General features: G+C 45.4%; 1 protein-coding gene across 3 annotated transcripts; it reads right to left on the reverse strand.

Annotated features, from left to right (window-relative positions):
* Positions 1-4139: 4139 nt before the first annotated feature.
* LOC136516370 (elongation factor 1-alpha-like) lies at positions 4140-10068 on the reverse strand. Of its 3 annotated transcripts, XM_066509754.1 has the most exons (4): positions 9989-10045; positions 9208-9317; positions 6019-6500; positions 4140-5252 (listed from the first exon to the last, which is right to left on the reverse strand). In XM_066509754.1, exons 3-4 carry the CDS (start codon positions 6478-6480, stop codon positions 4371-4373), a joined length of 1344 nt encoding a protein of 447 aa, XP_066365851.1. In that variant the 5' UTR covers positions 6481-6500; positions 9208-9317; positions 9989-10045; the 3' UTR covers positions 4140-4370. The 3 variants fall into 3 exon arrangements, with proteins under 3 accessions (XP_066365851.1, XP_066365850.1, XP_066365852.1); XM_066509753.1 differs by lacking the exon at positions 9208-9317 and having other exon boundaries at positions 9989-10068; XM_066509755.1 differs by lacking the exons at positions 9208-9317; positions 9989-10045 and adding an exon at positions 9908-9926.
* Between the last annotated feature and the right edge of the window lie 1776 nt (positions 10069-11844).

Consider the following 11844-nt stretch of genomic DNA (forward strand, 5'->3'; position numbering starts at 1 on the left):
GTGGCACGATCCCTGACAGCGACGTCGAGGGGCCCAGCGTGCAGGGAGGCGGCCTCGTCTCCAACGGCGGCGGCGAGAGCCAGGAGGCGGCGCACGTGGAGCTGCCGCAGCCGGTCCTCGCTGTGGATCTGACGCAGCGTGCGTGGAGGTGACGCGAGGAGGTCCGCCCCGACCGCCGCGAGCGCGTGCGGGCGAGCTCGGCCCCGGACAGTCGCCGCGGGCGCGCGCGGGCGAGCTCCGCCCCGGCCAGCCACGGGCGTGGGCGAGCTCCGCGGGGGGCGCGTGCGGAGAAGAGAGATGAGGTCGAGTTTGAGAGAGAGGGGGGATAAGGATGAGAGGGGTATTATGGACATTTTGATTGACCTGACCCACTTGTCAGGACTCCCAAACGGTGAAAAACGAACGGAATGCGGATGGAATGGCTTGGAGAGCAAAGAAGTTCAGAACGGTGACATATGCGTGCGGTCAACTTTTTTAATGGCCTATGTGTAATTATAAACTTTTTGAATGGCACACATATAAAAGCCTCTCGATGAAATTGAGCGTCATACACGGAAACTTATCAGCGCTGTCAACTTTTCGTTATTCCTACGCGTTTTCTATTGATTCACCTTCCAGGTAAAGTTACTACGGTTTGATTAGTTGCCAAAAGTTTAATTTGTTTACAGAAATGCTATACAACACACATGTGTTTTAACACCAAAAAACACATGATTTTTTTAGCACAAAAAACCACGGGCGACCCCTGCGCCTTCTGGTCTGGCATCGCCTGCTGCGCTGGCTGCGTCGCAGAGCTCCGCCTCTCTGGGCTCAGCCACACCCGCGCGGGCGCCCAACGCGCGGCCTTCGTCGTCAACCAGCACCAGCTCCGGTGGCTCACCGCGCTTGAGGCGTTCAATGCCTTGGTGTTCCCCCTCCCCAGCCGGATCTCGTCCTGGTTCGGCCGCGACCTGTCACCGTCGTCGACCTGACCTCCGCTCTGTAGGCGTCAATGGCGAGCTCCTGACCGATCTGTAACTTGTCCTTCCATAGAAAAAAAATATTTTCTGTGATATGTGATCTATGATCTGTGGATGTGTCATCTTGTGATTGTTTGAAGGTAGAAGAAGGCTAGAGGTGGAAGAAAGGTAGATGATGTTGGATCTTAATCTTATGGTGCAAAAAAATTCATGTGTTGGAATTACATAAAACACATGGTTGTCCAGTAGACAGACTCTTTGTTTAACTTTTCAGAAATGGAAGAATTGCATTTTGAGGGTGGCGTGGGGCGTGGGGGGTAGGAACGGGCAGAGGGAGTATTTAGGCCCCGTCCGGCTTACCTAAAAACAACACTATTCACGGAACAGTGTTTTTCTTTCACAGTATTTTCAGTCGAAACAGTATTTTCAGCCAAATTCAGCCAGCCGAACGGGGTCTTAGTAGGCTAGGCTAGCCCTTAACCAAATCCCTATATAGTGAAAAAAACACGTGTTTAGATACCTACCTGATCCTTATAGCTGCCATAGTGTGTGCCATTAAATTCGATGCCTCGAATATTAAATCAAAGCAATGCCTCAATTGATTTTTGTTGTGGTTTTAAAGTTTAGGACAGGCACACTGTAAGAAAAGAAGGCGACTATAAGACAGTGATTGCATTTTTGGAATAGACCACAAACATTGTGAGAGTGCACCATAAAAAAAGTTTCCTACGGCCGACCACAAGCTTAGAGTGCACCGAAAAAAAGGTAAAAGAAATATTTTCTCTCTCTCTCTCCTCATCCACCATGGCGTAAGAAAAGTAAAAAAATTGCTCTCTGTGGGGCCTACCTAGATGTCCACCAATCCTACAACTAATGACTTAACTAATGCCTCCTGTTGTGGATCATGAAGAGACCGTGTGGATCATGAAGAGACCGTGACGTCTAAGAGGGAGAGGTGAATCAGATAACATAAAAATATACTTCTTAAACTATGACCTCTAATTTTCACGTAGTCAAAATCTATGCAATAAAATAACCTATCTGAATATGCAACTAAGGTTTTACTAGGTGTGTTGCTACCAATAAAGCCATATAATGACATGAAGGGAATCATATCATTCAACAGAGATCAAGCCAATCGTTGATTTGTGTTGATGATCAAGTGGCTTAATGAAGAGCGATGGAGAAACTTCATGCTATGGGCAATGATCAAAGGTAGCGTGGCTGGCTACACCTATGGATGTTCATTGAGTACAGAAAAGCTTGACCGAGTTTAGGATAGATGATCGTACCACTAAGAGGGCCAAAATTATTTATATATCAGTCATCTAGTGTCGCTTGAGCAATTAACATTGCATGTGTTGCAAGGATTGGCAGCCGCTTCCTTAGTGGGCGGCATAGAGTTGCTTGGGCCAACGTCGTCCTCGTCAAGACGAGGAGCGAGTGGTTGGCTATGCAAAAGAAGAATGCACAGGGACGGAATCCGGTGGCCATGAGTTGGTGTTGCATGGCAACCATGGCCTAGAGTGTCGAGCTTGTAACCGAAGGGGCCAAAGCCACGACGATGGGCACTGTCGTGGCGACCATGAGGGTCGATGCGCTCAAAGACAATGTGTCACTATCCAATGGGGTCATGCAAACTCCATCGACGCAGTGCAGAATGTTGAGTAGATCACGAAAGTTGCGAGAGGATAAATTATTCTCGCCATTGTGCTTACCGATGACGATACAGAGTCCTTATTCTTTAGAGTATAGGCATACTCAATGTTGAGTGGAAAGTAAGCAACCATTCATCACGCCAAAGGATATGTCCCTTTGGAGATATGGTTAACTGTCTAATCCTAATTTCTTTTCTGAAGCTGTCTAATCCTAATTTCTTAACAGCTTCGTAAATGGATGAGATCATCTCTTAAAAAGGTGCCATTTCACAACAGCATTAGTGAGAATTTACCTATAAAACTAAAAGTTGCAAAAAGGGATTTATTATAATTATAAAATCCTCAATACTACCTGCTTTGAGGCGGGCAGGCGGGCAGCCAGCTCATATGCTGTGGTGAGATGCAAGCCTGAAATGATGCCTTTTGTAATAAGAGTCTAAAACTATGAAACAGACTATCTGCACACTATGCCAACATATCAATGTCGTAACACAAGTGAAGTGATGCACCTCATATGCTGTAGATGTGCTACCTGCAAGCAGAAGCAGAAGCAGCATGCAGCAGAACTACCGGCGTGTGCAGCAGGCCAACAAGAAGCAGCTGAACAGCAACTCGCCAGCAGTAGCAAACGCAACTTTGATGCACTGCAGCAACTTCAGGTTATACATCTCTTTTTTTAATTGCAAAATTGTAGTTACTTGAAACTAACAAGAATCTCTTTTTTAATGTGATGTGATTTTGCCAGAGCTTCATTTCATTTTCTAGGTTTGTTCCCGGAACGACCCGTTGCATTTTCGAGGTTTGTTCCCGGAACGGGTACGTTGCAGATTGGGAGAAAGGCAGCTGTTGATCAACACTAGACAGCATATTCTAGGTTTGTTCCCGGAGCGACCCGTGTTGCAGATCGGGAGAAAGGGCGTGTATTCCAACAGATCCGCACCGCGTCGCGCGAGCTCATCGCCTCGCTCCCATCATCAGAGATCTCGTGGCAGCGCGTCAGGAGCGGTTAGGGCTCCCATCATCAGAGATCTCCTGGGTTGGGTCACTTTCCGTGGTCATGAGAGAAGTCCACGCGCTGGCTCAGTTTCGAGGTATCAGCAGCGATAATCGCGACGCATTTACAATCATCTTGTTTGCTCGACTTATAAGGCGTACTCTTTTAAACTAACGAACAGTATTTTTCTCTCACAACAAATCAGTCAACAGTCATGACTTATCAACCAAGCAAACGGAACAAATATTGCTGCTATGGCAACTTCAAGCAATTCAAGCTATGTAATAAACACATCAGACGTGCAAAAAATGTTCCAAACATTCAGCCTGTTCGCTTGTTGGTTTCAGCCAGCCCAAATCAGCCAGCCAACAGTGTTTTCCTCTCACAAAAAACCAGCACCAGCCAGCCCAAACCAGCACCAGCCCCAACCAGCGAACAGACCGATTGTAAATAACCAGAACACGCAAATCAGGCGTAGCAGACAAAACCAAGGCGGCAAGCAACAAGTTGCATAAAGACAGCCACCGGTAGACTTTCGAAAATTCCATTTAGCTGCGCCCAAAAGGGACATACAAGTCTTAAGTTTTACCGATACTGATAGTACCAGACGACAGAGACAAGGCACACCGCCAGTAGAGCCCGACGTTGACGCTATAACAGTTCACACAATAAGAGCAACGACAGCGTACAAAACTTATATGATAGTGGTAAGTCATCTAGGTATTGCAAAAGCAAATGCAGGATTAATGACAGGTCGCATCATTTCTTCTTGGCGGCAGCCTTGGTCACCTTGGCGCCGGTCGGGTCCTTCTTCTCCACACTCTTGATGACTCCAACAGCAACCGTCTGCCTCATGTCGCGGACAGCAAACCTACCCAGGGGAGGATACTCGGAGAATGTCTCCACCACCATGGGCTTGGTGGGAATCATCTTCACCATACCAGCATCACCGTTCTTCAGGAACTTGGGCTCCTTCTCAAGCTCCTTGCCAGACCGCCTGTCGATCTTGGTAATGAGCTCAGCAAACTTGACAGCAATGTGGGAGGTGTGGCAGTCCAGCACTGGGGCATAGCCGTTGCCGATCTGCCCAGGGTGGTTCATGATGATGACCTGGGAGGTGAAGCTGGCAGCCTCCTTGGCAGGGTCATCCTTGGAGTTGGAGGCCACAAACCCACGCTTGAGATCCTTCACAGCCACGTTCTTCACGTTGAAGCCAACATTGTCACCAGGAAGGGCCTCCTGGAGAGCCTCGTGGTGCATCTCTACAGACTTCACCTCAGTGGTCAGGCCAGTTGGACCGAAGGTGACAACCATACCAGGCTTGATGACACCAGTCTCCACACGACCAACCGGGACAGTTCCAATACCACCAATCTTGTACACATCCTGGAGGGGCAGACGCAGAGGCTTGTCTGATGGCCTCTTGGGCTCGGTGATCTGGTCAAGAGCGTCAAGCAGGGTTGGGCCCTTGTACCAGTCAAGGTTGGTGGACCTCTCAATCATGTTGTCACCCTCAAAACCAGAGATTGGGACGAAAGCAATCTTGTCAGGGTTGTATCCAACCTTCTTGAGGTAGGATGAGACTTCCTTCACAATCTCATCATAACGGGCCTTGGAGTACTTGGGAGTGGTCGCATCCATCTAAAAATACAACAGCAACAGAAAATTTAATTAACATTAGCTTGATTCTCCAGAGCATGGGCATGGTATAAGCTTGGAACAGAACATTATCATAAGCTTAATGGTACAGATGAAATAAAAAGCAAAGCAAAATGTATACAAGCGAGAAGATACCAATCAAAATTAAATGGTACATGACACTTCTTTCAGGAATAAACTTGTTTACAGTTACATCCCAGCAGCAACTACTAACAACAAACACATAAATAGGAAGATAACCACATACAATAATTCACAAATGTAACCAAAATACCACATACAGGTTTTCACAAATAGAAATGACATACCAAAGTACAGAGCTCACAAGGTATATGCCAATGCATCCTACTATTAAACTGTAATAGCAGCAAATTTAGTAACCGTACCAACCAAATGAAGACAAATAAATGCTGCTACACTTGTACATGCATTCCTTTTGCACTACAAGTGTTCCAATAACTTCAAAACATAACTCAAAACAATTGAATGTGGAACATATGAAAATTATAGAGGAAACATTTCAGATACAGACCAGACTAGCAAATTAAATAAGGCTATAAAGTTAATTAACTACTAAACATGAAAGAAACAGAAGGTTAATGAAAGCTCTAGCCACTAATTGACTTGGCAAATTGTGTATACAACTCAAAAACCATTATATTAGCATCGAACTCTATATACAGCTCACTTACTATTATGCTAGAGTCTTAACTAATGGATAGTGAAACAGAAATTCCTGATAGCATACCTTGTTGCAGCAGCAAATCATCTGCTTCACTCCAAGGGTGAAAGCAAGGAGAGCATGCTCACGGGTCTGGCCATCCTTGGAGATACCAGCCTCAAAACCACCAGTGGTGGAGTCAATGATAAGGACGGCACAGTCAGCCTGGGAGGTACCGGTGATCATGTTCTTGATGAAGTCACGATGTCCAGGGGCATCAATGACAGTGCAGTAGTACTTGGTGGTCTCAAACTTCCACAGAGCGATATCAATGGTGATACCTCTCTCACGCTCAGCCTTGAGCTTGTCGAGCACCCAAGCGTATTTGAAGGACCGCTTGTTCATTTCAGCGGCCTCCTTCTCGAACCTCTCGATCACACGCTTGTCAATGCCTCCAAGCTTGTAGATCAGGTGGCCCGTGGTGGTCGACTTGCCAGAGTCGACGTGGCCAATAACCACAATGTTGATGTGGGACTTCTCCTTACCCATGGCTGGAGGTGAAGCTTAAACTGTTACACAAGATGAATCAACGATTAGAAACACAATACTAGCCACTAACTAAACAATTTATCAAATGGGAGCAGAAACTACATCTAAAGTTGCAACCGCAGCAATTAGATTAAAAATAACCTGATACACATCACCAGGGGGGAAATAAAGCAGCACTAGAAACATTAACCAGAGCAGACAATATAATATAAAAAACAAAGCATCCCTAGAAAAAATAAAAAGAGCAAACTAATAAGTGTGCGCACAGAATTTTGAACAGTAAGACTTCTAAATTGGAATCTCAAACAACTTCGGAAACAAGATCAGAAATTTGCTCATACTATGAGGTTGCAACTATTACTGCACATGAACTACAAAGACAAATACAGTGCAAAAGTATCTGCAAAACAAAAACTAAAGCAACTCTAGACCTCAAAAAGTTCGATCCGACACTTTATTAAGACCAGGTAAAACGACCACAAGCACAATCACTAAGTCATCCAGCAGATTCATCGGAATCAGAAGAAACTATCCTTAACAATCAGGTCAGCGAAATATAGGCAAAAATCCAACCCTAAGGTCTACAGGCACGGGGAGGCGATAGAGTAAATCATTGATCTGTTCACTATCACAACCGAATCGCTACAGGCATGGGGAGGCGACAGAGTACATCATCGATCCATTCGCTATCGCGTGCGCACATAATTTAGATACGAATTCAAAATTGGAAACTATATAGTATGGCTAACCAAGCTATTCAACTATACTTTTCGATCGAACAAGATGCCTGACGAGTGGAGAAGTATATTGGTACCAATCTACAAGAATAAAGGGGATATTGAAAGTTGTATTAATTACCAGGGAATTAAGTTGATGAGCCATACTATGAAGCTATGGGAGAGAGTTATCGAGCATCGCTTGAGAGCAATAACGCGGGTCTCTATGAACCAATTTGGTTTCATGTCCGGAAGATCAACCATGAAAGCCATTTTCTTAATAAGACATGTTATGGAGCGGTATAGGAAGAAGAAGGACCTACACATGATTTTTATTGACTTGGAGAAGGCTTATGATAAAATACCAAGGAATGTTATGTGGTGGGCTTTGGACAAACATAAAGTCCCAACGAAGAACGTTGGGCTCATTAAGGACATGTACAACAATGTTGTGACTAGTGTTCGAACAAGTAATGGAGACACGGATGACTTCCCGATTAGGATAGGACTACATCAAGGGTCAGCTTTGAGCCCTTATCTGTTTGCCTTAGTGATGGACGAGGTCGCAAAGGACATACAAGAGGACATCCCTTGGTGTATGCTTTTCACGAACGATGTAGTGCTAGTTGATGAAAACCAGACATGAATGAATCAGAAACTGGAGTTATGGCGGGAGACTTTGGAGTCCAAAGATTTTAGACTCAGTAGAACTAAAACTGAGTATACGAGATGTGACTTCGGCACTACTACTCGGAAGGAGGAAGATATTAGTTTAGAAGGTCAAGTAGTCACCCTGGGCGCTTTTTCACCGAAAACCGAACACCGCACCGAACCGAACCGAATAATCGGTAGTTCGGTTTTTCGGTTCGGTTTCGGTTTTGGATCCTAGGAACTTCGGTGTTCGGTTGAGTCGTCGCTTTCTGACCTGAACAGAACCAAACTACCGCAGAACCGAAGTCAGGCTCACAACAATCTCCGTCTGTCCGTCTCCCCTTCCCCAATGTTTGATGGCCGATGCAGCCCACCACCAAGGCCCACGACGTACCTATCTAGGCAGGCCCGTGAGGCCTTAAGCCCTCTCCCTCTCGCAGTCTCCCCTCTCCCGTGACCCGTCTGACTCCCTCTGGCCTCTCTCCCTCTCCCATCTGACTCCTCATCCCAAACCCTAAATCCAGCCAGCGGCGGCGCGACTGCGAGGTATTCTAGCGAGCGCAGAAGCGGCGGCGGGCGAGGCGAGGTGTGGACAAGCGACTACTACGAGCTGCGGCGGCACGGGCGCGGCACGAGGTGAAGGCGTGCTAGGTGGCTGCGCGGCGCGGCTGCTCCACGACGCGACGGGAGGCGACGGTGGTGGCGCGTCGCGCGGATGCGAGCAGGCAACGGCGGTGGCGCGTCGCGGATGCGAGCAAGCGGCGGCGGTCTGTACGAGTGGAAGGTGGAGCCGGCGGCGCATCTGCTACTCCAGGTGAAGCTCCGCGCGTTGCGGATGCGAGCGACTGCGAGGGCTGGAGGTAGGCTCGACTTTCTCGGTTTAAACCGAAAAACCGAAGTAAGAAACCGAAACCAAAATGGGCGGTGTTGCATTCTCTAATTAACCGATCGGCTTCTCATTCTTAAAAACCGAACTTTTGTGAAACCGAATAAACCGAACCGAATTGTCGGTTTAAACCGAATGCCCAGGTTGATCAAGTAGTGTCTAGGAAGGATACTTTTCGATATTTAGGATCAATGCTACAGAGAAACGGGGATATTGATGAAGATGTTAGCCATAAAATCAAAGCAGGGTGGATGAAGTGAAGCCAAGCATCTAGTGTCCTATGTTACAAAAGGATACCACAGAAGCTAAAAGGCAAGTTTTATAGGACGACGATTAGACCTGCTATATTGTATGGTGCAAAATGTTGGCCTACGAAAAGGCGACATGTTCAACAGATAAGTGTCACGAAAATGCGTATGTTACGTTGGATTTGCGGTCATAAAAGAAGGGATCGAGTTCGGAACGATGATATACCTGATAGATTAGGGATAGCACCAATTGAAGAAAAGCTTGTCCAACATCGGTTGAGATGGTTTGGACATATCCAACAAAGACCTCCAGAGGCACCGGTGCGTAGTAAAATCCTAATCCAGGATAGTAACGTGAAGAGAGACAGAGGAAGACCGAAGTTGACTTGGGTAGAGGCAATAAAAGGAGACTTGAAAAGATGGAATATACCCAAAGACTTAGCCTTAGATAGAAGTGCTTAGAAAGCAGCTATTCACGTGTCTTAACCTTGATTGCTTCTGCTGGGTTTCAACTCTAGGTCTACCCCAACTTGTTTGGGACTTAAAAGGTTTTGTTGTTGTTGATAAACCAGATCACAAATTTGGTCATGCTATGAGGTTGGAAGTATTACTGCACATGAACTACAAAGACAAAAAACGCGAAGTATCTGCAATAGGGATACTACAGCAGCTCTACACCTAAAAAAATATTCTATCCGACACTTTATTAAGACCACTTAACAAGACCACATGCACAATCAATAAGTCGTCCAACGACGGCACGTAAGTAATTCAACGGATCCGTAAGAAACTGTCCTAAAGAATCAGATCATCGAAACAAGAGAGCAAGCAAAACCTCAAAACCCTAAGGGGATTGAAGCGCAGTAGCTATCATCAATCGCAAACAGAGGACCAATTACAGACACGGGGAGGCGACATAGTACAACCTTGATCCAGTCTGTATCGCATCAAGCAGCTAAGAAGAGAGGTCGCGCGAGGGGGGATGAAAAGCCGAGAAGAAACGCTACCTTGCAAGAGATAGAGGCCAAAGCTTTGTGGAGGCGCAGAACCGCAGCAAGGAGCAGACGACGGCGACTCGGGGAAGAATGTGGTGGCCTCTAGGGTTCGGGACATTATATAAGGGCGACGGCGTAGGCCGGGCCAGCCCATTCATGGACTCCCAAATGATGGCCTAGGGCCCATAAACGGAGCCAGAGAGAGGCCCGTATATGAACGAATGACATTATTTAGGGTCTATTTGAAACCTCCTCTACACGAGCTAAATCTCTAAACAAGTGATCTAAAGTTAGCTCTAAATTTTAGCTCATCTCATATTAGAGCTTTAAACCTAAAAACTGTGCTAAAGTGCTCTAAAATTTTTAGAGATCTAAAGTTTATAGGAGGGGATCCAAACAGGCCCTTATTATTTGAACTTTGCTACATGCTAAATAAAACAGGAGCGACTCTTCAAAGAGGAAAATGAATATCAGTTTATTGTGTAAATGGTGGTGGAAGTTAGATAAAGAGACTGGTTTATGGCAAGACATTGTTAGATACAAATACTTAAATAATAAATCCATTCACAATGTAAGTCACAAGATAAGTGGCTTCCCAGTTTGGTATGACTGAAATTTTCCTGCCAGGCAAAGGTGTTCAGATTAAAAATGGTTGTCAAACTAGATTCTGGTTAGACCCATGGTTATACAAAGACCCCCTGTCCATAGTTGCATCATTATTGTTTCACTTGTGTGAATACAAGGAGGTAAATGTGGACAAGGTAAAAAAAATGGTGATATTTGTATCACTTTTAGAAGATGGCTACCAGAGGAGTAAATCTAGTTGGGACAAAATCTGGAAGGATGTTAAATCTTTTCAGCTAAAAAATGAACCTGATATTGTGTTATGGAAACTTGAGAAAAATCAAAAGTTTTCTGTTAAGTCCATGTATAATGCCTTAACTAGCAATGATGCAGGAATTTATCATAAGAGAATTTAGGCCTCGCTCGGCTGGTGCTAAAGCAAGAACTGTTCACGGTTGAAATTCACTGTTCATGGCTGATTTTCTCTCACAGATTCCTCCCAGCGAACAAGGCCTTAGAAAGGAAAGATTCTAGCTCAAATTAAAAATTTTATGTGGTTAATGACCAATGAGGCCATTTTAACCAAAGACTATTTGATCAAGAGGAGTTAGAAAGGTGATCCTACATGTAATTTTTGTAATAGTGCCGAGTCCGTCTCTCATTTGTTTTTGCAGTGTCCGGTTGCAAAACTTATTTGGAATGTGGTTGTGAAGTGCTTTGGAGAAACTAATATTCCCAGAAACTTGCAACAATGTTGGATGTGAATTGTGGCTACCTTTTGGTAAGAATTATTATGTTTGGGAGGTAGCAGCTATATGTCGGGCCATTTGGAAGAGTAGAAACAAAGCATACTTTGAAAAGAAGATCATCAAAAGTCCACTTGAAATTGTTTGTCATATGTGTGCTCTTATGCGCTGCTGGACATGTCTTTATGCAGAAAAGGGCCAAGACCAATTCATCGAAGGTGTTAACATGCTGTGCGTGGCAGAAGGGATCCTGGCAGCTTAGCATGCTGTTGCTGGAGCAAGGAAGAGGCTCAAGGATGATGACCAAGCTGATGTCGATAACAATGCTTCGTGAAGGATGAAACATGTTGGTTGCTGGTGGTGAAGTGTCATGGATGAATGCGCGCTTCTGTAAAGTTCAATTAGTTGTTTGTCTTCTGTTTTGGGCGTTTTGTTATGTTTGGCAGATATGTCAATCTCTTGGAACTATCTGTGTTGGGAACAGTCCGCTGGTTTCGGTTTCAGCTGTAAGGGTAAGGCTAAGTTATGAGGCAGAACTTTAAAGTTAGTAGGTTGGGT

Source organism: Miscanthus floridulus, chromosome 17, assembly GCF_019320115.1.
Source record: "Miscanthus floridulus cultivar M001 chromosome 17, ASM1932011v1, whole genome shotgun sequence".
Lineage (NCBI taxonomy): Eukaryota > Viridiplantae > Streptophyta > Magnoliopsida > Poales > Poaceae > Miscanthus > Miscanthus floridulus.